Raw genomic sequence first — 26,683 nt, forward strand, 5'->3', positions numbered from 1 at the left:
GCCCACCCCCCCATAGACCCTCTTTCTGTCTCATAAAGGAAGATCTTTCCTTTCGCCCTTTGAAACCAAAGACACTGAATTACCACTGAGCCTGTACAGAGTGCAGACTCAATTTTAATAAATGTAGTTACAATGTTAATAAATTTAGTGTAAGGCATTTCACTACATGGTGAAAGAACAGTTTTTGATGCAACCCTGTATTTATAAAAGTATGGTCTTGTTTGACCCAGTTAACTATATTGGTGTTCCCCTACAGAATCTTTTTCCATCTGCCTTATTCCACATACAAAATAGCAGCTCATCTACTTATCTACTGTATGTTGAGCTTACATATAAAATGTGCCATATAGGGTTGAGATTCATCCAGCTGGATAGCTCTGGCTTCTCACAGCCATCTCTTTGACATGAATGACTGCCATTGGCTTTGTCTGAAGTGACCTTCTTTCCAGGACACTTAACACAATCTTCTGGGATTCCAGGACACTTAAGACAATCTTCTGAGATTCAAGGAAGATCAGGGTGAGGAGACCAGTATTTGTACAGGGTGACCATGCTATTGTACAAATGCTACGGATGGATTCTCACTAGGTGTAAATACGTACCTCTGACACAGTGTTGCTAACTTGAAACTAGCCAAAATAAGTAGCCATACAGAAATTCAGATCTCTCCCAGGGTGTTTTTCTGAGTGTGCCTGAAGACTCTGAACCATTGTCTTCAAATGTGCTGTCTTGCCCACATATACTACTATTCCCTGGGAAGGAACATTCACAGCTATCTCTTACTGATGCTGGCACATGATTCTATATTTACCCCAGGTTCCTGGAACAAGCATGTTATGCCTCCAGGGTTAAGGAAAATAAAACTATGTCTACAATATTGTGATGATGCAGCATGAAGGTAAACAACATCACCTGATAAATAACATCCCATTAAATATCTATTAAAGACCCAGGACTTTGTTTTTCTTTAGGTAATTGGAAAGTCTAACCTGGCAGAGAGATGATGAAGAGCACCAATCTTGAGCTGAAGTTCACAAAAAAGTAGAAAGTACAGACTGGTGGTCTGGCGTCTAGACCTGCAGGGTGGAAGGGCAGCTGCCCTTGGATCTGGTGAGATGGACCCTTCTTCTTGAACAGAAACTTCAAGAACAAGACCTCAGAGCCCAGGGGCTCTGGGTCTAGGTCTGCGATGCTGGGTGTTGTGTTAATTGAGCTTCTTGGTCTTCCCCCAGCAAGGTCCCTAGCTCCTCCTGTCCATCCTCTGAGGAGTCTATTCCTGAGCCTGAGTCTACTCAGGAAATATCTTAACAGGAAGAATTAAACTTCTCCAGGATGTGTTGTTAAGAAAAGAGGGGTCCTCTCCCAATCTCTTACACATATGCACAGTAATTTTAAAAAAATGTTGAACACAGAGAACCAGTGTGATGTAGTAGTTAGAGTGCTGGACTGGGATCTAGGAGACCCAGGTTCAAATCCCCGCTCTGCCAATGGAAACTTGTTGGATAACCTTGGGCCAGTCACACACTCCTAACCTACCTGTGAAGATAAAATGGAGGGTACCACTGGGGGGAAAGGCATAGTGTAAATGATTTAAATAATATTTGGAGGGGGGGTCATCTTACATTCATAGTTATCTTCATTTCAGCTAACTATGTTATTTATACGGGCAAGACAACCTACAAGCAGTTGTCCTATGTGATTTTTTAAAAACTTATAACTCAAGATTATTTGATTTTGAAACTCTTGTCCCTGGAGACAAGCAAGAAACAGTTATACAGTTCAATTTTCACAACACTCCAGCTTTTCAATAGCAACTCAGCCCCTTCTGGTACAAAATATAATATGAGCTTATCTAGTTCATGGTATAAGAAAGAAAGAAATTCTCATTATCCTTGATCCAGTTCCCCCTGTAAAAAAAGCAAGGGTTGCCAGAAGGCTGCATATCAGAGGCAAGAATCTTGCTATTTCATCCCAGGCAAGGCAGGTTCCATTGCAAAGGATGGAAAACAGCCACAAATTATTACTCATTATCTGAGATGAAAATGTATTGGTCTGATTTATAGATCGCCTTGAAACCCTGAGGGGGGAAATGTCACGGTGAAAAGGCAACGTCTGTTATTTATGGCGAAAGTATCCCCTATTGTAGAAGTTTCGCTAGTGATGTCATTCCCCTTCTTTTATGTCAAGGATATAAAATTTCCTGTGTCTGAGAGATGAAGGCAAAAGTCTTTGTTTACTGTACAAACTTTCCTCCCTGGGTCTGTGTCGTGTCTTCTTCCCCAATGCGCACACAACCCTCCCACTGCTGACTCTTTACTTCTTCAGTCTAATGACTATCATTCCTCTGCCAGCTCATGGCCACCTTGCTGCTGCCAAATCTACGTCACCCAGTCAGTCAAGTCCCTAATCTCTGTGGGCTCCAGAACCTTCAAGTCTAGGGTTGCCAATCTCCAGGTACTAGCTGGAGATCTCCTGCTATTACAGCTGATCTCCAGCCAATAGAGATCAGTTTACCTGGAGAAAATAGCTGCTTTGGCAATTGGACTCTGTTATGTATGTAATATAGTTGGGATAGTAAGCAGGGGGAACCCAGGAGCTTGAATCCTCAATGAAGGCTCCTGGCCCCTGCTCACGCTATTGGCCCTTGTCAGAGCGCCCCATTGGCCCTAAGCCGGGACATGCCATTGGCAACCCGGGGGTTGTTTCCCCCTATCACGGATCAGGGGGGAGTGGCTGCAGGCGGACAGGGGGGCATATAAGCAGGGCCCCTTTGCACAGTTCTCCAGTTCTGTTCTGTACCACAATAAAGCGTTGCTGTTTGAACTCCATTTCTGACCTTGTGAATCCTTCCCACGCAGACTTAACAGTGGCGACAAAGACTGGAGAGTGGCCCAGCTGACCTGCTGTATCACTCTCGCTCCGCCATTTCGCAAGTGACCGGTAGGCAGCCCGGTCCGCATCGCTGAATCACAAGCTGGCTGCCCCACAGCTCTTGCTTCGCTCTGCGACCTCGCTGTGCCCAGTAAGCAGCCCAGCCTGATTGCTGATTCATTTGGATTCTCAGAAGAGATGCAACACCTCACTTCGATGGCCACCCGAGGCTCACTGGAACCATTCGACTCTGCCAGCCCAGCGAGTGGAAAAGTTACGCTGATCGGGTAACGTGCTTCATGGATGCCAACGACGTCACCAATGCCGGCAAGAGGCGTTTGCTGTTCCTCAGCATGTGTGGCCCGTGGACTTTCCAGCTCACCCAGTCCCTGCTGGCTCCCGCGAAGATCCCCGAGACTCCGTTCCCGGAGATTATGATCGCTCTGGGCAACCATTTCACGCCAAAGCTGACGTGCATGGCTCGCCGCCTGCCTTTTCACCTGAGGGACCAGGAGCCTGGCGAGTCTGCTGCCAACTACCTCGCTGCCCTCCACCAGATGGCCTGGTTCTGTGAATTCGCGGACCTCAACGGCACCCTGCTGGACCGGCTCGTCTTCGGCCTGAGAAACGAGAAGCTGCGCCGCCGGCTCATCGCTCACAAAGACGTCACCCTCACGACCGCCGTCGAGGAAGCCACAGCTGCCAACTCCTCTTTCAGAGCTGACCACCTGGGCGACCGGGGCACCACGCCTCCTCCTGCAGGTCCGGCTCCCGTCCATTTACGAGAGAGCCAGCGACTGGGATGGCGAAACTGAGGCCCACAAAATGGCCGCCCGGGGGCACAAGTCTCGGAGCCAGCTTCCCCGCCCATGCTCCAGCTGCGGGGACCAGCACGACCACCGCACGTGCTGCTTCCGCGACGCCGTCTACCATGGATGCGGCTGTAGCGGCCACCTTGCCAAAGTCTGCTGCTCCGCCAAGAAGGATCGACTGGCTCTTCCCAGCCAGAAGAAGCCCGTCATGCGGCTGGTGCATGAGCTCGCCACTGGGGCTGGTACCACACCCTAACGCTACCATCCGCAGCGAAGGTCTCAGTCACTGTCCAGATTGAGGGCGCCCCCTGCGAGATGGAGGTTGACTCAGGCTCAGCCCTCACCCTCACCTCTATGTACACTTTCCACACCCTGGGGCGCCTCACCGCCTTGCCTGAGCTGCAACCGATCGGCATCACCATTTCGGACTACCAGCGGCGGTGGGTGCTGGTCCGGGGCGTCGCCCATGTGAACGTCCATTTCCAGCAACGTTCCGGTAGCCTCCGCCTCGTCGTGGTCGACAGCCCCCGCACCAGTCTCCTGGGCCTCAAGTGGTTCCCTGCCCTTGGGATCCATCTCGCGGGCATCCACCACATCAGCCAACCCTCCCTCGACACTGTCTGGTCCGAGTTTGAGGATGTTACAAGGGTTGCTACAAGGGGCCGCCTGTTCATCTTCATGTCGACCCCTCCGCCACCCCCATCCGCTTGAAGCCTCACCAGGTCCCCCTCAAGGACCGCATCGACGCTGAGCTCGACCATCTCGTCGCTCAGGGTGTTCTGCTGCCAGTGCCGAATGCGAAGTGGGAGACCCCTATCGTTACTCCGCTGAGGCCCAACGGGGACGTCTGCATCTGCGCTGATTACAAATGCACTCTCAACAAGGCACTCATCACATGCCTACCCGGTGCCTGTCGTCAGCCACCTCCTGGCCTCCCTCGCCGGGGGCCGGGTCTTTGCCAAACTGGACCTTGTGCAAGCCTACCAGCAGCTGCCGGTGGACCCAGAATCTGCTGAGGCGCAGACCATAGTCACCCACAGGGGTGCCTTCCGGGTGACTCGACTGCAGTTTGGGGTCAGCACGGCCCCGAGCATCTTCCAGAACTTTATGGAAGACCTCCTCAAGGGCTTGCCGGGCGTCATCCCCTACTTTGATGATGTCCTGGTCGCTGCCGCTTCCGAGGGTGAGTTGCTGGAGTGGCTCCACCGGGTGCTCAGCTGTTTCTGAGACGCAGGCCTCATGGTGAAGCAGGAGAAGTGTCAGCTGGGCCTACCCCAAGTTGAGTTCTTGGGTACTTGATCGACACCGACGGCATCCACCCGACAGCCGACAAGATCAGGGCCATTCACTGTGAGGGGCAAGCAAGTGCTCCAGTCTTTCCTAGGAGTCTTGAACTTTTACCACACCTTCTTGCCAAATAAGGCGTCAGTTGCGGAGCCGCTGCACCGCCTCCTGGACAAGTCCACCCCATGGTCCTGGGGTACGACTCAGCAGTGGGCCTTTGAGGCTGCCAAGGGACTCCTCTCATCCTCCAGCCTGCTCGTGCACTTTGACGAGCGGCTACCATTGTGCTGACGTGCGATGCCTCACCTATGGCATCGGCGCCATCCTCAACCATTGCATGCCTGACGGTCGGGAGGCCCCGATAGCATTTTACTCCCAGACTCTCTTCTGCCAAGCGGAACTATGCCCAGATAGACCGGGAGGCGCTCGCTGTCGTAGACGGCGTTAAAATTTTTCATGACTATGTCTATGGCCAGCCGTTTGAGATTGTCACTGACCACAAGCCGCTCCTGGGCCTTTTCGTCATGGACCAACAGACGCCCCAAATCCTGTCGCCTCGGATGCTTCGCTGGTCCATCTTTTTGAATGCCTACAACTTCCGCCTCTTGCACCGCCCGGGGAAGTCCATCGGCCACACTGATGCCCTCAGCCGCCTACCGCTCGAAGACTCCAGCTCCGACCCCGACCCATCCCCGGCCCACAATGTGCTGCTCATCGAGTCGCTGCCAGAGCCGCCCATAAACACCTCAGACATTGTGGCTCACACAGCGAAGGATCGCAACCTTGCCCGTGTCCTTAACTGGGTGGGGAAGGGATGGCCTGTGGCTCGGCCAGGGGAGGAGTTCAAGCCCTTCACAAGCCGGCAGTACGAACTCTCACTCCACAAGGGGTGCCTACTCTGGGGAAGCCTTGTCATTGTCCCATGCAAGCTCCGCTCCAGAGTCCTGGAAGCACTCCACGCCAGCCACCCGGGCATCATCTGCATGAAGGTGCTAGCTCACAGCTATGTCTGGTGGCTGGGCATCGATGCCGCCATTGAAGAATGGGTAAACCGTTGCCAGCCCTGTCAAGAGTCCCGTCCGGAGATGCCACAGGCTCCAGTCCAGCAATGGGAATCCACTCACACACCCTGGTCCCGCTACACATCAATTTCACAGGACTCTTCCAAGGCAAGACCTTTCTAGTCATTGTGGATTCCTACTCCAAGTGGGTAGAGGTCGTGGCTGTGACATCCCTCACCTCGCGGACCGTCATCTGGGAACTGCACCAACTCTTCACCACCCACGGGCTACCAGACACTGTCATCTTGGACAACGAGACTCAATTCACGTCTTCTGAGTTCCAGGAGTTCATGGTGAGCAACTTAATCCGCCATGTGACCTCAGCGCCATTTCACCCCTCCACCAATGGACAGGCAGAAAGAATGGTCTGAACGACCAAGGACGCACTTCGGCGCATTGTCCACAGGGACTGGGATGTGCAGTTGGCAAACTTCCTGCTGACTCAGCACATCACGTCCCACTCCTCAACGAGCCGAAGCCCCGCTGAACTCTTGATGGGTCGCCGGCTGAAAGGCTTACTCGACTGCACCCTGACCTTGCTCCGGAGAAACCCTGCCAAAACAGCCCTGCCGTGCCCAGGGCAGTGGAACAGGATGACCCAGTCTACGCAAGGAACTGCAGCGCGGGCCCAGCCTGGATCCCGGCCACAATCCAGGAAGCAACCAGCCCCGTATCCTACCGGGTCGCCACTCCAGACGGGCGAGTCTTGCGGCAGCACATCCACCAACTGCGCCGTGGCCCTGCAGACTCACCCGACTTCAACATCGCTCCTGAGCCAGCCCAGGGTCTGAGCATCCAAGAGCAAGCTGTCACCGAGACTCCGGCACCCGATCAACCCACCTGTTTCCCGCCGGCAAGTGAGACTGCCCGGCCCGACGTCAGAACGGTGAGAGACCCGGTCGCCGCGAGCAACAGCCACCCTGAACCTGCAGACCAACCGGCAACCCCTGTCCCCACGCCTCACCATTCCCAACGAGCACGAGCACAGCCGAGCTACCTCAGAGACTATGTATGTTCCTGGGTTGTTCAGACTTAGGGGGGAGGGGTGTTATGTATGTAATATAGTTGGGATAATAAGCAGGGGAAACCCAGGAGCTTTAATCCCCAATGAAGGCTCCTGGCCCCTGCTCATGCTATTGGCCCTTGTCAGAGCGCCCCATTGGCCCTAAGCCGGGACATGCCATTGGCACCCCGGGGGTTGTTTCCCCCTATCACGGATAGGGGGAGTGGCTGCATGCGGCCAGGGGGGCATATAAGCAGGGTCCCTTTGCACAGTTCTCCAGTTCTGTTCTGTACCACAATAAAGCGTTGCTGTTTGAACTCCGTCTCTGACCTCGTGAATCCTTCCCACGTGGACTTAACAGACTCTATGGCATTGAAATCCCTCCTCAAACCTTTCCCTCCTCAGGCTCTGCCCCAAAAATCTCCAGGTATTTCCCAACCTGGACCTGGCAACCCTATTCAAGTCTCACCCACTATACTTCTGTTGGTCAACCTGCTGCTCCTTCTTCTGAGTTTCCTCAGTTTTTGCTTGGAATGACCATATCCCTCCATTCCATCGTTATTTTAGAATTTCTCACTTTCAAAGGTCCTGCGGGTTTCATCTGGCGTTTCATTTCATTTGTGATTAAATACCAGTTTTTATATTTGCAACTGGATGCTGCCATTTTACTTCTTCCCAGAAGGCTAAAGGTGAAACCTGATACCAGCTCCACCCAACACCACCTAATCTGCCTGGCATTCTGCACAAACTCTGTTCCTGTGGGAAGTGTTCAGACATTGGGCGAAACCTCACGGTCGCTTTAGCCTCCCTTATTCCCTGTTTCAGCCAGGACCAAATGCACGTTTGGTGAAACGCATGTCTGAATCCTGGCTGAAACATGGAATAAAGGAGGCTAAAGCGACCGTGCGGTTTCGCCCATGATATGATATTTTACAAAGCCCCCTGATTAAGAAGATGCAAAATATGTAGGGGTCTCAGAGTGAATTAAAATTAATTCTTCCCCTGCATCAGTTGTCTCTTGTTGTTGTTGATATATTTTGCTTTTGATACATGTAGACGGTTCTATACAATGCATGTTAACTCTCCTCCATTCATTGCCTAACTGTGCTTCACCGTGAATTATTTAAATGAAGAATGAACAAAATCAATCAGTCATATAAAAATATAGTGCATTTTTTAAAAAGTCTTACTATTTGACGTTTGCCTGTATCTGACAAAGGGAGCCTTGACTCTCGAAAGCTTACATCCTGAAAATCTTGTTGGTCTCTAAGGTGCTACTGGAATCGTATTTAACTGTTTCACTGCAGACCAACACGGCTGCCCTCTGAAACTATTTGATGTTTGAGTTTGATTGCCCATCTAGATCTACACCAGATCATAGGTGTATTTCTACAGCCCCCAAGGGAGTTGTAGTTTTATACACACGTACAACTGCCACCCATTGTCTTATTTCCTGACCCAGCAGTGACCTGGAGGTAGGGTTACCAGGTCCCCCTTTGCCACCAGTGGGAGGTTTTTTGAGTGGAGCCTGAGGAAGGCAGGGTTTGGGGAGGGGAGGGACTTAGAGTCCAATGCCATAGAGTCCAATTGCCAAAGCAGCCATTTTCTCCAGGGGAACTGATCTCTGTCTCCTGATCAATTGTAATAGCAGAAGATCTCCAGCTACCACCTGGAGGATGGCAACCTTACCTGGAGGGGATCAATTTCCCTTATTGCGCAGATGCAAAAGTGGCTTTAAGGCAGGAGGAAATGAAACCCCGCCAACATGGCTACTGTGCAGCCACAGAGCCACTCAGCTTGGTGCTCAAGTTGGGCACTGAAATGCAAAGGCAAGAGGAGCTGATCTGAGGCCCAGCTGATGAGTAGTCATGGGTATGTTCACATGGATAACACATTCACCACAGAGTTCTCAGCATGCCTTGTGCCCTTCCATTCAGAGGCTCTCTGGAGAGAAGAAACAGAAAGACACATACTCCTGTTGCCTATAGTTTCCAGAATTCAGAGTTTGACTCTCCAACTCTGCATCATGGGTCGTTTATGCATGGGTATTTTCATTCATGTTCACCCCCGGTCTGTCTCGGTTGTTCCTTGGAGTTATGCATGAGTTTCCCATCCATTAGAGATGACCTCATGCCCAGCCCTCACAACATCTGGGTTGTCCCATTCCTCCGTTAATCCGACTCTTCCATCCTCCCTGAGCAAAGCCCTGCTTCCTCTGAGCTCTTTCTGAGCAGAAGAAAATCTTTTTAAAACTGGAGCTTGGATTTCCACCCCCTTCCTTTCAGATTGCTCCATTTTTTATGTTGTTGTTCTTAAGACGCTTTTTAATTGGGTTTGGAGTAGGGTTGCCAACCTCCAGGTACTGAAGAAAGCCTACTAATACAGTTGAAAACAATATATTGGTGTGAACAGCAGCTACAAGCAAACAATTATACAGTACAGCAACAATCACTCCAAGGTGGAACTCCTCAGAAAGCTGAACAAACCGAAATATACACTCAAATGAAGCATGATAAGTCATTCTCTAAGTTCAGACCTTTGGGTTCTAGAGAATCAAACAAGTGTATGAAGTATGCTTCTTTTTGACGGAGAATACGCTCTAAGAATTGTACAGCACCTGTTGATACACATTTCACCAAGTTACGTGATAATGAGAACGACTTGTGCTTCTTTATTGGATGGAGACTTCGGGGTAAATGTTGGGATAGGAGAGATACGGAAAGACTACTCCGTCAAAAAGAAGCATACTTCATACGCATTAATTTATTGACTGTATGTTGCTTTATTTTCCATGAAGGAATTATATATGAAAATGAGAAACATTGAAGCTATGTAAGCTAACATTGAAAACTACCGTCCGAAATGATTGTAAGTAAAGTATTTGTTTATTTGTGTATACAATATATTGTTTTCAACTGTATTAGTAGGCTTTCTTCTGTACTTCCCTCCTTACCTTAGGTATTGATACAGAGGTGTTCTTTTGGGTTGCTTAACCTCCAGGTACTAGCTGGAGATCTCCTGCTTTTACAACTGATCTCCAGCCGACAGAGATGAGTTCACCTGGAGTAAAATGGCAGCTTTTGCAATTGGACTCAATGACATTGAAGTCCCTCCCCTCCCCAAACCCCGCCCTCCTCAGGCTCCACCCCAGAAACCTCCTGCAGCTGGTGAAGAGGGACCTGGCAACCCTAGTTTGGAGGGGGGGAATTTTCTCTCACAGTAAGCACTACAAGCAAGTCAATTAAAAAACAGCATTTAAAGGGGTGGGATTTGATTTGAGCTTGGAGACTGCTGGTGCATAGGTTCCCAACAGGAAAGGGTGGGTTCAGCAAGCAACAAACCTCAGGTAAAACTCCCATGCATAAACGACCACGTACATACTTTCTGAAGATGCAAAACAAGTGTTGCAGCCTGAAGGAGATGCTGCCCCACAGTGGGTGAGGTCTTCTGGGGGAAGAAAAAATGTTGCTTCCTCCCATGAGCATTGACAGTCAATGAAGCGCAAATGGAAATAGTATTTTTTTATAAGGGGCCTCTGATTTCTAAAGAGCTCTTTTGATACCTGCTTGTTCACCTAGGTGTATAATGAAAGCTGCTTGACAATTTCCAGTACAAAATCCTGGCGTAGTCTGAGGCCTTCAGAAAAAGAAAAACATGTCACAGATCCAGACATTCCAGATGAAATTGTGACAGTGCTTTGCGCAAAAGGTGTGACTCATAGAGCCTTCTTCTGACATGAAATCTAGCTCCAGTGTTTTAAAGCGAAGGACAAAGTAGTAATATACTAACATGGCAGGAGACGTAAACTGTGATGCCTGTACTCTATAAAAGAGGAAAGATTGTTCAACATACACTTGAGAGCTACAATCCTGAAACAGTACAGAACCTCAACATTTTTATAGTATAATATTCAACCAGCATGGCTGGTATAAGATTCAACCAGCATTCCCTTTGCTTCAGCTCCAATCCAATTTTGTCACCCCCAATCTTTGCACCAATATAAAAAAAATAAAGTGCTAATTTCTCCTCCCTTCCAAAACATGACTTTAAAAAAATGGAGGAAAATCCATTTATGTTGCCCTGAACAGTAATAATGGGATATACATGTGATAAATTAGTAGTATCACTCAATGACACTAGGGCTGTCGATTCAGTTCGGCCCGAACCGAAAAACAGCTGAATTTCCCCTGATTCGGCGATTTTTAGTTTGGGACGAACTGAACTAAAAAATGGCGGGAAAACGGGGGAGCTGAATTCAGGGAGTTTGGGAGTTCACAAATAAATTCGGCAAATTCGGGGCGCAGCAGCATAACCATCAGTAAGCAGCATTCTCCCCTGGCCAATCAGTGGCCAAGCTGGGTCTTCTTCTGGCCAATCAGTCAGGATTGAGTACTGGAGGAATCAGCTGCTGCGCGGCCCGGCCGGGGAGAGAAAGAGAGAGAAATCCTCATGGGGGGGGTGCGTGTGCACATTCGCTCCTTTCCGTGGCTGCAGGGGGCGCATTTTTGGGGGTAGAGACCCCAAACTTTCAGCGGAGCTTCAGACGAGCCTTCTTAAGAGACCCCCCAAGTTTTGTAAACATTGGGTCAGGGGGTCCCGAGATATGGGCTCCACCCCTTTTCCCTCCCCTCTTCCATTTCCGTGGCTGCAGGGGGCGCTTTTTGGGGGGTGCAGCCCCCAAACTTTCAGCATAGCTTCAGACGAGCCTTCTTAAGAGACCCCCCAAGTTTTGTAAAGATGGGTTCAGTGGGGGCAGAAATATGGGGCCCCCTTTTCTCTTTCTGTGGCTGAAGGGGGCGCATTTTGGGGGGTGCAGCCCCCAAACATTCAGCATAGCTTCAGACGAGCCTTCTTAAGAGACCCCCCAAGTTTTGTAAACATTGGGTCAGGGGGTCCCGAGATATGGGCTTTCCCCTTTTCCCTATTGGGATGAATGGATCACCCGATCCTGTATGCATCTCCGGAGCGGCAAATCCAAGGCAAAACCTCCCGTGCTTAAATAGAATCGTATTGGATTACCCAGTCCTCCCAGCCCCTCCTGATGGAACAGAAGACAGCCACAGTAAGACCCCTTTGGGGGCTTTAATCTATAATTTTTCTCCTGTGTGTGGGGGGGAGAAGAGTCTGTGTGTGTGTGGAGAGGGAGCAGTTTCTGTGGGTGGGGGGGGGAAGCCAAAGGGGGCTTTCACCCGTTCTTCCTGGGGTGTGTGTGCCCCCTCGAGTCTCTCTCTCCCTGGTTTGAGGGGGGGGGCTTCAGTTGTGTGTCCTCAGGTTTTCCCTCATTCATAAGATCAGTTAGGTCTATTTTGATGCTTGCTCAAAACTGGTTTTCAAATGGTGACTTAAAGAATGCATTTGCCTGGTTCCGAGTCCGATGCAAAAGGGGAAATTCCACTCCTCCTGCTCATTATGCATATCTAGCTGCCTCTGTCCCTTTCCATGGTTTGCAAACTCCCAGGTGTCAGGTGGTTGCAAACGTGTTGCTTTGCATGGTTGTGTTGCTTTGCAGTTGTGTTGCTTTGCAGTTGTGTTGCTTTGCAAACTTCTTCGCACCTGCCCCGCCCTTGCTCCCCGCAGCTCAGCTGTTTGTCGGGGCTGGGAGCTTTGTGCGTAGGCGGCAAGCTCTGCTCAGAGATGCACATTAAGGGTGGGGGGACCCCTTTCGGGGGCCATATCTCAGCCCCACCTGACCCAATCTTTACAAAACTTGGGGGTCTTGCAAGAAGGGTCCTTTGAAGCTGTGCTTCAAGTTTGGGACCTCTACCCCCAAAACTGCCCCCCCCGAAGCCACGGAAAGGCGCGGTTGTGTTTTTAATGGCTTTATTAGGCCAAATTTTTCCCCAAACTTTGAATTCGTGCCGAATTGCACGGACCTGAAGCAGGGGAGTTCGGACTTCGGCATATCCCGAATCCAGATGGGCCGAATTCAGCTGAATCCGAACTATACTGAATTTTTTTTCAACAGCCCTAAATGACACAGCACATTACTGTCTTCTCTGCTATTGCATGCACTTTCCTTCAGTTGTCTTGGTATTTCTTTGTTTGCACATACTTTGCCATTTGGATGCATTGTGCTTTCTGTTTTCAATATGTCATGGCACTTCTGAGAACAAACAGTAGGTCATTGGGTTTTGTGTGAGAATTAATCTGAAGCCAGCATGGTATACTGCTTAAAGTGTCAGACTAGGATCTGAGAAACCTAGGTTCAAATCTCCACTCTGCCATGGAACCTTACTGAGTGACCTTGGGCCAGTCACATGTTCTCAGCTTAACCTACCTCACAAGGTCGTTGTGAGGATAAAATAGAGGAGAGGAGAACGATATATGCCACTTTGGGTCCTCACTGGGGAGAAAGGTGGAATATAAACAAAGTAAATAAATAAAAATCAGACTTTGGGCAGCTGTGTAAGCTTCTCACAAGCAAATTCCTTGAAGCATTACAAAAACTATGCCTGGAACATAATTTTGAGCTCCGAAGTAAGCTAACAGACGCTTGTTTTCTGCATAACTGTCTTTTAGACAAGTGGATATAAATATGGGTAAAGTAGAAATTGAGTTTGTTCTTGTTGGGATGCTGCTGATGCTCCATTAGCAGTAAAATATTATCTTTGTCCAATTGTGTTAGAATGCTTGGCAATATTCTTGCCCTTTGAAGAACCCGAGTTCCTCCCACTCCGAACAATGTAGTAAGAGTAATTCAGCATCACAGGCATCTCTTCCATTTCCATGATTGGTCAAATATCGCTGGTTGGCTATTCCAGTTGCCAACATCCAGGAGTGGCCTGGAGATCTGCTGGAAATGCAATTGATCTCCAGACTACAGAAATCAGTTCCCCTGGAGAAAATAGCTGCTTTTGGAGGCTGGGTTCTATGGCAGTATATCCCGCTGAGATCCCTGCTCTCCCCAAACCCCACCACACCCAGGCTCCACCTCCATGAATGTCTCACCCTGGAGTTGGCAGCCCTGTGGGCAATGGGTCCCGTCCAACTATGCCAACTCTTGGCACAGGCCTTGCATATGAAGTCCAAGAAGGGAGGTTTGAGAGCATGGCATGCCTGACATTGTTGCCAATGTAGAGCAAAGGAATGGTATGAAAACAGAGATCCTGTCTTTGTACCAGTAGTGCGACTGCACAGCTCTGGGTTAGTCCAGTGAACTCAAACAATGTAGCTTAAAAAGCTTTATTGATAGAAAAGTGCAACAAAAGGATAAAAATACAAGCTACATAGTCAATAGGCAACGACAGCAATAAAATAATAAATCTAGCTGGCTACATAATACTTACTAAGTTGTTGCATTATAAGCTGGATCTTAAGAGCTAACAATATTCTTCTAAGTGACAGAAAGACATGCTGAAATCAAGGTAAGAAGGAAGCATAGCTACTACTAGGCATAGTCGAACTTATGGGAAAGTGAACCTAGGACAGGTGACTCTAAACTTAGGGCTGTTGAAAAAAAAATTGGTACAGTTTGGCTTCGGCAAAATTCGGCCCTTTTTAATTCGGGATGTGCCGAAGTCCGAACTCCCCCCTTCGGATCTGTGAAATTCGGCGCAAGATCCGGAGTTTGGGGGAAAATTCGGCCCTGCGCACCTTCATGGGGATTCCATGAAGGCGCGGGAGGGGCTCTTTAAACAGATCTGCGCCTCCCAACTGGAAGGCATAGATCTGTTTAAAGAGCCCCCCGCGCACCTTCAGGGAAGCCCCGTGAAGGCACGCGGGGGGGAACAGATCTGCGCCTAACAGCTTCAGCGCCTTCAGGGAAGCCCTGTGAAGGTGCGCAGGGGGCCCTTTAAACAGATCTGTGCCAAACAGCTGTTAGGCGCAGATCTGTTTAAAGGGCCCCCCGTACCTTCAGGGAAGCCCCGTGAAGGCGCCGGTGGGGGGGACAGATCTGCGCCTAACAGCTGTTACGCTGTTAGCACTACAATACAGAGGAGTGAATATATTAGTTGTTGCACAGAATCTTGTGCAAGTGGAATAGTGCAGAGTCCGTTTATGTTTCCATTGCTGCCTATTGCTGGATCCTAGCCTATATTTCCAGCACTGGGGAGCCAGACCTTCTGGAAAGCTCACAAGCAAGACATGAAGGAAAACGGGGCACCGACTCACCCACCGAAGAACCCAAGGTTGCTGGGCTGGGCCGTGGAGGGTGCGGGGCGGGCCAGTTCCCCCTCCCCGCTCCAGGGCAGTCGCTGGCACCGGGGAGCCCAGGGGGGCTTCTGGCCTAGCCGGGTTCCTCCGCGGCATCACGGGCCGCAGCAGCAGGAATCTCGTTGGACCCAACGCCTGGGTCACGCGCTGGCAGGTGATTGGCTGGGACCCGGTTCAAACGAGCCAATCAGGCTCAGGCTCCCAAGGGGGGGCTGGCCTCCTCATTGCCGGACCTGAGGTTTACTCAGGTCCGGCTTCCCAGCAGTTAAGGAGGCCTCGCTCTGGGCAGCTCAGGTTTGATGTTCGTTATATTGTTGTTGCCTCAATTTCATCACAACTTTGGTGATTTCGCATGGGGGCTGGATCCAGTTTTGGGGGAAAGCTGGCCTGCGTGCCCCTTTCCCCAACATGGAGGATCCCAAGAAGGGATTTTGGGAGAGGCTGGAAGGGGACATGCCAAGATGGAGGGCTGCCAGGAACAACCCCAGCACGGGGCTGTCAGGGTGCATGCCTTGCCAGGTGCTGTCAGGTTGGCCTCCTTCCAAGTGGCAGGGGACCACACAGCTTGCTGCCATCCTCGTGTGTCCCAGGAACTGCCATCTCAAGCTGGTCCCAGCATGGCTGGGAGCCGGGCATCGGCCTGCAATGGTGGCAGGTCGATGGAAGGATAATACCCCCATGCCATGCCAATGCCTTCCTGCTGCAAACAATAAAGTTGTCCGATTCCTCCAAAGCTTGTTGTGTTACATTTCTTTGCATTATACAACTGGGGTAGGCGCAGGCTTTCATGTATAAACGAGCCAAGGTCCGACCAAGTGCGCCCTACACAATTAGGCACTTGGCCAGCAACCCAGCATTTGGCACTGAGACATAAACTGCCTCTGAGCATATATGTATTGTGGTTGATCGCAGTGCTTTCATGGGTGGAACTGTAGTAGAACTGGTATCAAAGGTTTGGAGGTAAGAACCGTAAGAGGTCTACCCCCAGACAATTAGGAGGTTTACTAACCTGATATCGGAGACGTGGGCAATATCCCACAAAAAATCTTTCAGTTAAGATCAATGAAGGAAAGACCAACTCACTGAGGAAGTGACGAAATGCACACCAACCTAGGGTGGCGTCGGGTTGGATTTCGGTATCTCCTTTGTTTTGTGCCAGCATCCCCGTACCGGAGTGGACGGGAGCTTCCTCTTGGCTCCCGGTCAGTCCTGGAAACGCACCCTATGATCCTCAGTGCCTCTTCTCAGCGACAGCCGAACAGGGGGCGTTCCATTCTTATGGTTTCGTGAGTAAACATACTGCGGTGTACAGTAAACATACTGTATTCGTGATCCTTGTATCACATGGAACTTTATGCCACATTGGAAAGTATATTAAAAGGAGGACTGGAAATTGATATAAGAATCGTTTCGAGTTTTGTTTAAGTTCTAACTGAATTTCTGTGTGAAGTGAACACAGTAGCTGTTTATAACTTGGGTGTTACTGACAATATGAACTAGTAAAGTGAAAGAATAAGTAATTGTATGCTGTATGATTTTTTTGCATATTTAGAAGGTTTAACAGTGAAGCCTACATGCTGTTGTTGTTGCTAACTACCTGGTTGTTGTTGCTAACTACCTGGTAAGCCCCAACTGCCACTGGTAAGGACTATCAGGGAGGAGTATCGCAATGGGTATTGGCTAAGCAAATATTCCAATGGTCTACTATGGGATATAGAAGAAGCTGAGCAGATAGGGTAGAAGTAGTAAAGGTTTTGTAGGAGGTTGATGGGTGGCACCATTATGCTTTTAAGCTTAGAAGGTGGTGCAGAATATCCAGTAACTTTGAAAGAGCACAATTTAATAAAATTCAAGAAACTCTTTTCACTGATGCAATTCTCTTTACAGCACTGCTGAAAGAATACTCATACAAAGCCTGTGTTTGAATCTCCACTCAACAGCCGTGAGAAGCTTGACTGCTGGGGGATAAATTGCTCTGGCTTCAAGAATAACTTCTCAAAGCCCGAACAAAGAACACGGCACCACATCCACTCCCTCTGAACCTGACAAGTTTCATTTTCTTGGAAGGAACGATCATCATGAATTATGGTTAGCAAAGAGCTCTCCACTCTGGATGACAATAGCTCTTGATTCAGGTGGAAGTTAGTACTTCTGGGTGAAATGTGAAGAAGAGCCAGTGTCTGATGGGAGGCGGGGCAACATGTTTGTGTTGTGCGATTGCCTGTCTTGCCAAATAGTTACTTCCACTCATCTTTTATGCAGAGTCTATTTATTTATTTATTTTAAAACATCCTGCTTTAATAGCCCTATTACATGCTTGAAGCAGTTCTCATGAAATATCATCAATATATAGGTTTACCAGGTCCTTCCTGTTCTCCAGCAGGAGGTTTTTTGGGTGGAGGTGAGGTGAGATTTGCTGGCGCGATCACGTCATTTCCGGTTTACACCCGGAGGTGACGCATCGCAAGGGGCCTTTACTACTCAAACTGGGAGTTTAAGTGGCCAATGGCCCCTTGTGATGCAGCACTTCTGGGTGTAAACTGGAAGTGACTTGGAGCCATGGGCAGGTGCATGTGCACCCGTTGCCCGCCAACCCTCAGCTGGTCGGCTGGCAGCCAAGTGGATTGGTGGGGGGTTGCCCGCTGCCACCTGGCACTTGGCAACCGTATCAATATAGTAAAAACAGATTTTAAAAAAATGATATAAAATGCTACTTTTTTTAAAAAAAAGCAGTCCAAATAAAATAAAATTATCCTTCATTTTATTTGTAGAGAACAACACATTGAAGGTGTTAAGAGTTTCATGGATTTGCACAGAGGTAAACAAGAGGTTGAGTTTCACCAAAGGTAGGAGGCCTACCTTGTCCCTGCATACTTGGGGCAATTACTTCAGGCTGAAGGGCTGGTTCTGACATTTCAGTCAATAAACCTTTAATGGCATATCCAATATTACAAAGAGGAAAAAACAGTATAAATACAATTATCAGCTAAAAAAGCTAAAACAAACATAAAATCATAACACAGTTTCCCAAATTTTTCATTGTTAACACATCGACTAAGAAATTGGCCACCGCCACAGTGATCTCTACCGTTGTATCGTTCAATAAAATTTGACATTTTATTTTATTAGGAAGATAATATTTAGAATGTATCCAAGTATTTAACCATTTCTTCCTAGCGGATGCGTATAATGAGCAATCTAGCAATATGTGCTCGATTGAGTCCAAAGAGTTGGAGCCACATTCACATTTCTATTCATATTTAGGAATATTTTGAAACCTTCCATATAGCAACTTCGATGGGAAGGCATTTATTCGCGCAAGAGAAAAAACTCTGCGATGGCTAGGACTATCAAGATTGTATAGATAATGGGGAATACATCCCGCAACATTCTTAAGTTTTAGTATAGCTGATGAACAGACAGGGGGTTGAGACGGCTGTATTTTTTGAAGTTCAATATCTAAAAGCCTCTGTTTAATCCTCTTAAAAATATAAACTTCCGAGGAGAAAGTTAACTCCTCCAGGGAAATGCCAATGGATTTTATTTTAGATTGAATTTTATGATCCCAAGAGGTAGATTCTTACATTTAAGGCCTAAATGGCTTGAGACCAGGGTAGATGATGAGCTAGTCTCTTCCATGCTATCCAGCCCACCATCTTTCCCCAAGCGTTCCTTCCTGTGACCCTCCTTGTAGAAGGAAGGCAGGTGGTGACTAAAGACAGAGATTTCTTTTTGGTGATACCTTGCCTCTGGAATACCTTCCCCCTTGAGGCTTATCTGGCCCCATTAGACACTAGGTAAAAAAGGTAAAGGTCCCCTGTGCAAGCACCGGGTAATTCCTGACCCATGGGGTGACGTCACATCCCAACGTTTCCTAGGCAGACTTTGTTTTTTTTACTGGGTGGTTTGCCAGTGCCTTCCCCAGTCATCTTCCCTTTACCCCCAGCAAGCTGGGTACTCATTTTACCGACCTTGGAAGGATGGAAGGCTGAGTCAACCTTGAGCCAGCTACCTGAAACCAACTTCCGTTGGGATCGAACTCAGGTCGTGAGCAGAGCTTGGACTGCAGTACTGCAGCTTACCACTCTGCGCCATGGGGCTCCTATTAGGCACTAGGCCAGGATCTTAATCGAAAGGCTATCCCCATCTTTTCAAGTCTTTTTTATGACCTCTCACCAGACAATTCCATAAATTCCATTCATCAGAAATCTTCTCATGTGTAGCAAAGAGAAAGTAAACACAAACCACGTGGTAACAATGATGCTTATCCTAGGCTCAAGGGGAGGCCAAAGCATAGAATAGGGAAGGGGTAATGTTTCAGTAGCTTGGGTAGAGCAACCTGCACTGCAGAGTATCCTTTGATCATTTAGCTTAATAAGTAGAGTTGCCTGGTCCCTCTTGCCACCGGCGGGAGGAGGGTGGGGTTCAGGTAGGGACTTTAATACCATAGAGTCCAATCGCTAGGGTTGCCAGATCCCCCCTCTCCTCCAGCAGAAGGTTTTTGGGGTGGAGGTGAGGCAAGATCGCACATACACACGGCCGCACCAATGCAATCCACTCAAACATGGAGTTTGAGTGGTAAACGGCTCCTTGCCATGCGGCACTTCCGGGTGTAAACTTGAAGTGATGTGGCGCAGCGGGCAGGTGTGCATTGCCTGCCGACCCTCAGCTGGTCGGCGGGCAGCCAGGTGGATTGGCGGGGGTTTGCCCGCCACCACCTGGCACTTGGCAACCCTGCCAATTGCCAAAGCAGCCATTTTCTCCAGGTGAACTGATCTCTATCGTCTGGAGATCAGTTGTAATAACAGGAGATCTCCAGCTAGTACCTGGAGGTTGGCACCCTATTAATAAGTAGGAGGATAGACAGTTCTCCTGGAACTCTCTACTCATAACCACTGAATAGTTTAGCAAAAGAAAGGTGATTGGTCTTTGTTTGCTTTTCATCCTTAGTTTTTCTTGATTACTTCTTGCATGTCACTTAGCAACTAGAAGAAGTGGAGTCTACTCTATAGGCGTTTATGCAGGATTTTTTAAAACTGGAAGGTGTTGCTAAATTCCTGTTTATTGTAGTGGATTTTGTTTTTAAAATAGTAGAGGCTAAACAAGAAAGCTCCATTCTGACAGAATCAGACATGAGTATGGTGCATTTGAGGCGACTCCGTCCTAGCAACATTTTCTCTGAATACTTAATAATACTTAGCATTTATCTAGCACACATACTTGATCTAAATTTTTACAGCAGCCTTGGGATGTAGGCTAGTTATTATTAACATATGGCAGATGTGTATGTGTGTGTGGAAAGGAAGCTAAAATGTGACTCATTTGCTCAGTTTGTAGCTTGTGTGACGTTTAAACCACAACTCACACACTGTTAGGTACACCTAACAGTTCTCTGTGTGAGGCCTGCCTTGCGCTTGTCCTGAATATCTGGCAATCCAAGCTCCAGGGAACACATGACATTACCACTTACAAACATGAAGGCACATGTTTATTATAAGTCTACTACTTGTAGTATAAACTCATAAAGACAAGACCTGAAATTACATGCAGCTACCTCACTGCTAGGAAAAGTTGAGGGCAGCAGGAAAAGAGGAAGACCCAACAAGAGATGGATTGACTCCATAAAGGAAGCCACAGCCTTCGGTTTGCAAGATCTGAGCAAGGCTGTCAAAGACACAACATTTTGGAGGACCTTCATTCATAGCGTCGCCATAAGTCGGAAACGACTTGACGGCACTTAACACACACACACACACCTCACTCAGGTAGGATTCTAAAAGTACTTCCAGCTAAGTGTGTGGGGAGATTTCTTCTGGATCATTTGACAAAGTAAGTGCTAGCTTACCCCAAATAGCAAAGGGTATATCACTGTGTATTCTGTTAGCATAATGGGATAGGTAGAGTATTGGAAGGAATGAAGAGCTGGCTGATTGTTCTTTAGCCAGAGAGATGTGCTTTAAAAATCTTTTGCTACCTCAATCCTACTATCAGATTTGCTTCTGAGGAACCAATTCATATTTATGAAGCAGATAAGTTCCACGGTTATATTCAAGATTGCATTTTAAGACAGTTGTTGTTACTTTTTAACTTGTGCTGTTACTTCCTAATAACTACAGCAACTGCCAGCATTTCTTTAAACTGGCATCTGGAGACCTGCAGGGACCCACAAGGGTACTCCAGTGGTCCATGAGTACTTGAAAAAAACAAAGGTTAAGCTATTCTCACATCCTATGGTTTTTAATAGTCAATTGTCAGGCTTTTAACTGTGCTAGAATGGTGTAAGGCACTCTGAGCCTGACTGAAAGTCAGGAAAGGGCAGCATAAGAGTCAAATAAATAAATAGGGCCATGATTCAGCCGTAGAACACCTGCTTTGCATGCAGATAGTTCAAGGTTCAGCCCCCTCCACTGCCAGTTAAAAAGAACAAATAAGAGGTGATGTGTATGCCTAAGACATTGGAGAGTTGCTGCCAGTAGACAATACTGGCCTTGAGAGAAAAAGTTTTGGCTTTTATACCCTGATTTTTTTTACCCTTAAGGAGTCTCAAACTGGCTTACAATCACCTTCCCTTTCTCTTCCCATAACAGATACCTTGTGAGGTAGATGGGGCTAAGAGAGTTCTGAGAGAACTGTGACTAGCCCAAGATCACGCAGCAGGCTTCACATGGAAGAGTGGGGAAACAGACCCAGTTCACCAGATTAGAGTCCACTGCTCTTAACCACTACACCATGCTTTAGACCAATGGTATGACTCAGAATAAGGCATCTTCAAGTGCTCAACCATGCACATTCAATAGGACAATCTGAACTTTTGTGAGATTCTAGTCACAAGAGTTCAGGGAGCCCTACTGGATGTACATGCAGAAGGTGCAGAAAAGAGCAACCAAAATGATCAGGAAACTAGAGCAGCTGCCCTGTGCGGAGCGGTTAAAATGCTTAGGGCTGTTTAGCTTGGAAAAAAAGCGGCTAAGGGAAGACATGATAGAAGTCTATAAAATTATGCATGGTATGGAAAAAGTGGACAGGGAGAAGCTTTTCTCCCTCTCTCATAATACTAGAGCACGGGGTCATCTGCTGAAGCTGGAGGGGGAGAGATTCAAAACAGATAAAAGGAAGTATTTCTTCACACAACATACAGTTAAATTGTGGAACTCCCTGCCCCAAGATGTGGCTGCCAACTTGGAAGGCTTTAACAGGGGAGTGGACATGTTCATGGAGGAGAGAGGTATTCATGGCTACTAGTCAAAATGGCTACTAGTCATGATGATGCATACCTATTTCTCCAGGATCAGAGGAGCATGCCTATTATATTAGGTGCTTTGGAACACAGGCAGGATGGTGCTGCTGCAGTTGTCTTGTTTGTGAGCTTCCTAGAGGCACCTGGTTGGCCACTGTGTGAACAGACTGCTGGACTTGATGGACCTTGGTCTGCTACAGCCTGGCCTTTTGTTTGTTCTTACATGCTTTGCTGTGCTGTGTTTAAAGATGTTTCGGCAAACTGCTCCAGTTTCTGGGTAGGGAGATGAGACAGGGTGACAAGGGAGTTTGAGGCTACTCCTTCCCACAATCCACTGCCCAAGGTCACTGCCTTGCCCCCCCCCCCATTCTAGAGCCATCTTCATCCCCTTTGATTGCAGGGTAAGGAGCGCGCATTTTGTACATTTCGTTTGCAAACGGTATACACTTTGCAAAGTGGAAAAAAATGTATGCAGAAATCAATCATTCTTATCCTTTATTCTGGTTGGAAAAAAATAGCCATTTTATCTCTCATGTTTTAGATTTCATTAGCATTCCATTCTTCCCAAGAAAACTCCCTTGTTAGTTACAGCACAGAGAGGCTTGAAAACCGGAGAGGCAACAGTGCAATTGACACAATTCACATTTACAGCACTACGCTAGCCACAATACAATGGGGGGTGGGCCCTGTCTTTTTCCTCCTCCAAGCAAACATTTTCTTGAGCTCCCCCCTGAAGCTATCGTGCAGCCAGGCATACAGGAAGGCATTGGTGCAAGCAGACATCATAGCGAACCAGTGGCAAACAAGCTGGATGAGGTTAAAATATTGCTTGTCTATGAGTTTAATGTCAATGTCCTTTATGACATTAAAGATGTACAACGGCAGCCAGCAAACCCCAAAGGCCACCACGACCAAGACCAGGAGGCGGAAGGTCTTCCTCCTTTTGGCCCTGTCGCACTCCGCTTGGCTCTGGGTGACGTTGCCAGGGACGACTCGGTTTTTCAGCTTGACGGAAATCCTCAGGTAAGAAATGGAGATGACCATTAACGGCAGTACGTATGTGAGAATGAGGGTGCTGTAGGCGTAAGCTAGGTGGTCTCTCTTCATATGGAACCAAAACTCTTCACAGATGGCAAAGTCCAGTTCTGGGAATTCAGCGTGGTACGTGTGGACCAATGCTGGAGCAGCTAGCATGCAACTCAGCAACCAAATAGCAGCCAAAGTATAGGCGCAGATCTGTATGGTGAGCCTCCTCCGGAGCGGATAAACCATGGCGTAGTACCTGTCCACAGCGATGACAGTCAAGGTAAAGACCGACACAAACACTGTGACCGGCTGCATCAGGAACACAAAATAGCACATGAAGCGCCCGTAGACCCACCCTCTAGGCTCAAAGGCATACGCCAGCGTCAGGGGCACACAAGTGGCACACATAAGCATGTCAGAGAATGCCAGGTTGCCTACCAGGAAGTTGGTGACATTGTGCATCTTCTTGGTCTTGCAGATCACGTAGATGAGGAGATAATTCCCGATGATGCCAACAAAAACCACTAAGCAATAGCAAGGAATGATGAGAGGCTTGAAGAACTGGACAAGTTGGAGCCCCAGAAACAGATTGCTAGTGTTGCTATGGATTGCTGAAAGCAAGCTCTGGGAGGTTAAATTCTCTGGATTCATCATCTTTCTCCTTTCAGTACTGGTGTTGGATTACAAAGTGGCAACCGATGACAAACATGCACACTCATACATTTATTTTTTGACCACTTAGGATGAAAATATACTATGTCCTGGTTACCCCATCTGCAAAAGAAAATGACAAGCAGTGAGCCTTGACATGGCTGGCTTTTGACTCTGGAGAAAATGCAGTCACTGAGAATCAGTATTCTCCACCCCCCCCCCACTCTGTTAACCCAACAACTTCCCAAGCATCCAGGTGCACAGACATGCTACAAGAACTGTACTCACAGCCGTGGTATCCAGAAGCCGATTGATTCTCTAGTGGATGTCACATTGCTTCTGCTGCCTCTGATTTCTATCCCCTAAAAATCCATAGTCAGCCAAGACTCTCTGCTAGCATGCATATGAAAAACAGAGAGAGAGAGAGAGAGAGAGAGAGAGAGAGAGAGAGAGAGAGAGAGAGAGAGAGAGAGAGAGAGAGAGAGAGAGAGAGAGAGAGAGAGAGATATGAAAAGACAGAAAGATGTGCTTTATTACAAAAGCAAAGATCAGTGCTTTCAGCAGCCTTCCCTACTTATGATGACTTTGTGAAAAAAATCCCTCATTGGCTGTCCAGGGTATTACGTTGCTCCTCATCTACCTTCATTAATCCAGCTACAGTGGTGAATCCCATCTGTATCTTCTTGTCCTCCATTGGGTATCTGCACTGCCATGTCACAAAACAATACACCTGTAGCAGTGAGAATAATTATTTTAGAAAAATCTGAGCCCAGGTCGCTTTATAGGGTTGACACTGCTGACTTTTTTAAAAAATGAAACGATACTAATAGACTGAAGGGCTATAAACGCTGGTGCCACTAGAGGGACTCAGCAATATGAAAATTGAACAGTTTGTTTCTGCGAGCTATGAATATTGATACACATTTAATTATGTGTGTCTTTGTCAGTTTCTCTAAAGACTAGGTTCTTTTTCTCCTCTGCTGTGTTTCCAAATCACAGCTGTGGTGCTGAAGAGAAAATGTAAAGTATATGTCAAAACTGATTGACAGCTTTCAAAATGGAATTAAAATTACTTTTGAAAGCAATCAACTGATGTTTGGGTTTGACAGTTTAATATTCCATTTGTTTTCTACATACTGCTGTAGCATTAACTTCAGTACTTAAGTTGTTATTCATTTTGCCTGCTTTTCCTTTGCTAGTGTCAATTTAGTTATTTGAATTTAAAAAGTTTCAATAGAAATACACATTTGAAAATCTCTTTGCTGTGTGGATGATTCCAGTGAGTTCTTTTCATTGTTATTGCTTTACAGCAGATTTAAATTATTGTTATTATTTTCTGTGCTGGCAAGTGTTCCAGATCAAACAGGTTTTGTCCCGCTGTAGCAAAGAAACACCAGGTTGTATGTTAACACTTATCAAATGCTATTAATGCAATTGATTTCATAAAATGTCCAGGCACCATCTTCATATCACAGTCCTTTTCTCCCACTTCTTTTTAGTTTCCTCATTGAATACTCAGTTGTTATTTCCTTATAGCAACAAGCACATTCATTTGGGTTACGATCATTCAGACTCATCGAAATTGGCCTCCTGTGTTACCCAGAATAGTCCCTTGCTGGGCCTGCCAAGTCAGAAGGACCTGCACGTATGAACTCCATCTTCTGGGCATGGAGTAGGGGTCACTGGGAGTTTGTGGGGGAGGTAGTTGTGAATTTCTTGCATTGTGCAGGGGTTGGACTAGATGACCCTTGTGGTGCCTTCCAACTCTATGATTCTATGAACAGTCAAACCATAAAACCAAGTGTAAGCAGTCGGTCCCCTCCTCCTGGTTAGGGGTGCCACGGAGGCATAGGGGCCAAAGACTGGCATAAGAGCAAGAGATTGCTCCCCACAAAATGAATGCCTCTCAGAGAGTTTTGGGATCCATCTTGTGTGTCAAGCCTGGGCAGGAAGGCAGTTGACTGCTGAACTTTTCCCTGGCCCTAAGGTGTGCCTGGCTGGACAATGGGGCTAGCTAATCTCCATTGTGTCACTCTAAGGTGATTTAATCAGTACTTTGAGCAGACCATTACTTATCCTATCTGCACCAATACTGCAATCAATCAGTATTGAAGAAAATAGTCTAGGAATCCTCTTGGGTCCTAACGACTCATCAAACCTCTCACACATGAACACATGAAGCTGCCTTATGCTCAATCAGACTCTTGGTCCATCAAAGTCAGTATTGTCTACTCAGACCGGCAGCTGCTCTCCAGGATCTCAAGCAGAGGTCTGTCACATCACCTACTTGCCTGGCCCTTTAACTGGAGATGCCAGGGACTGAACCTGGGACCTTCTGCATGCCAAGCAGATGCTCTACCACTGAGCCACAGCTCTCTCCTGTCATATTGTTGAAACCCTGGAAAAGCAATCAATTCTTTGTCTCTGGCTTTCCTACCAGCTGACCTCATACTGCCTCAGGACCCATTTTGGGGTATAAATATTGGTCCTTTGGCCATTCATAGTGTGTGTGTGTTCTAGATCCGTGCGTGCACCCCCACTCTTTCCTTTTCTCCTGGAAATGCTGGTTGTTTTCCTTTTCAGT

General features: G+C 47.7%; 1 protein-coding gene across 1 annotated transcript; it reads right to left on the reverse strand.

The window, feature by feature from the left end:
• Window positions 1-23,067: 23,067 nt before the first annotated feature.
• Window positions 23,068-25,393, reverse strand: LOC130478319 (prolactin-releasing peptide receptor-like). The gene is made up of 3 exons (XM_056850466.1): window positions 25,343-25,393; window positions 24,724-24,829; window positions 23,068-24,059 (listed from the first exon to the last, which is right to left on the reverse strand). The coding sequence occupies exons 1-3, from the start codon at window positions 25,391-25,393 to the stop codon at window positions 23,068-23,070; spliced, it is 1,149 nt and encodes a 382-aa protein (XP_056706444.1).
• Between the last annotated feature and the right edge of the window lie 1,290 nt (window positions 25,394-26,683).

This window comes from Euleptes europaea, chromosome 5 (assembly GCF_029931775.1).
Source record: "Euleptes europaea isolate rEulEur1 chromosome 5, rEulEur1.hap1, whole genome shotgun sequence".
Taxonomy (NCBI): Eukaryota; Metazoa; Chordata; class Lepidosauria; order Squamata; family Sphaerodactylidae; genus Euleptes; species Euleptes europaea.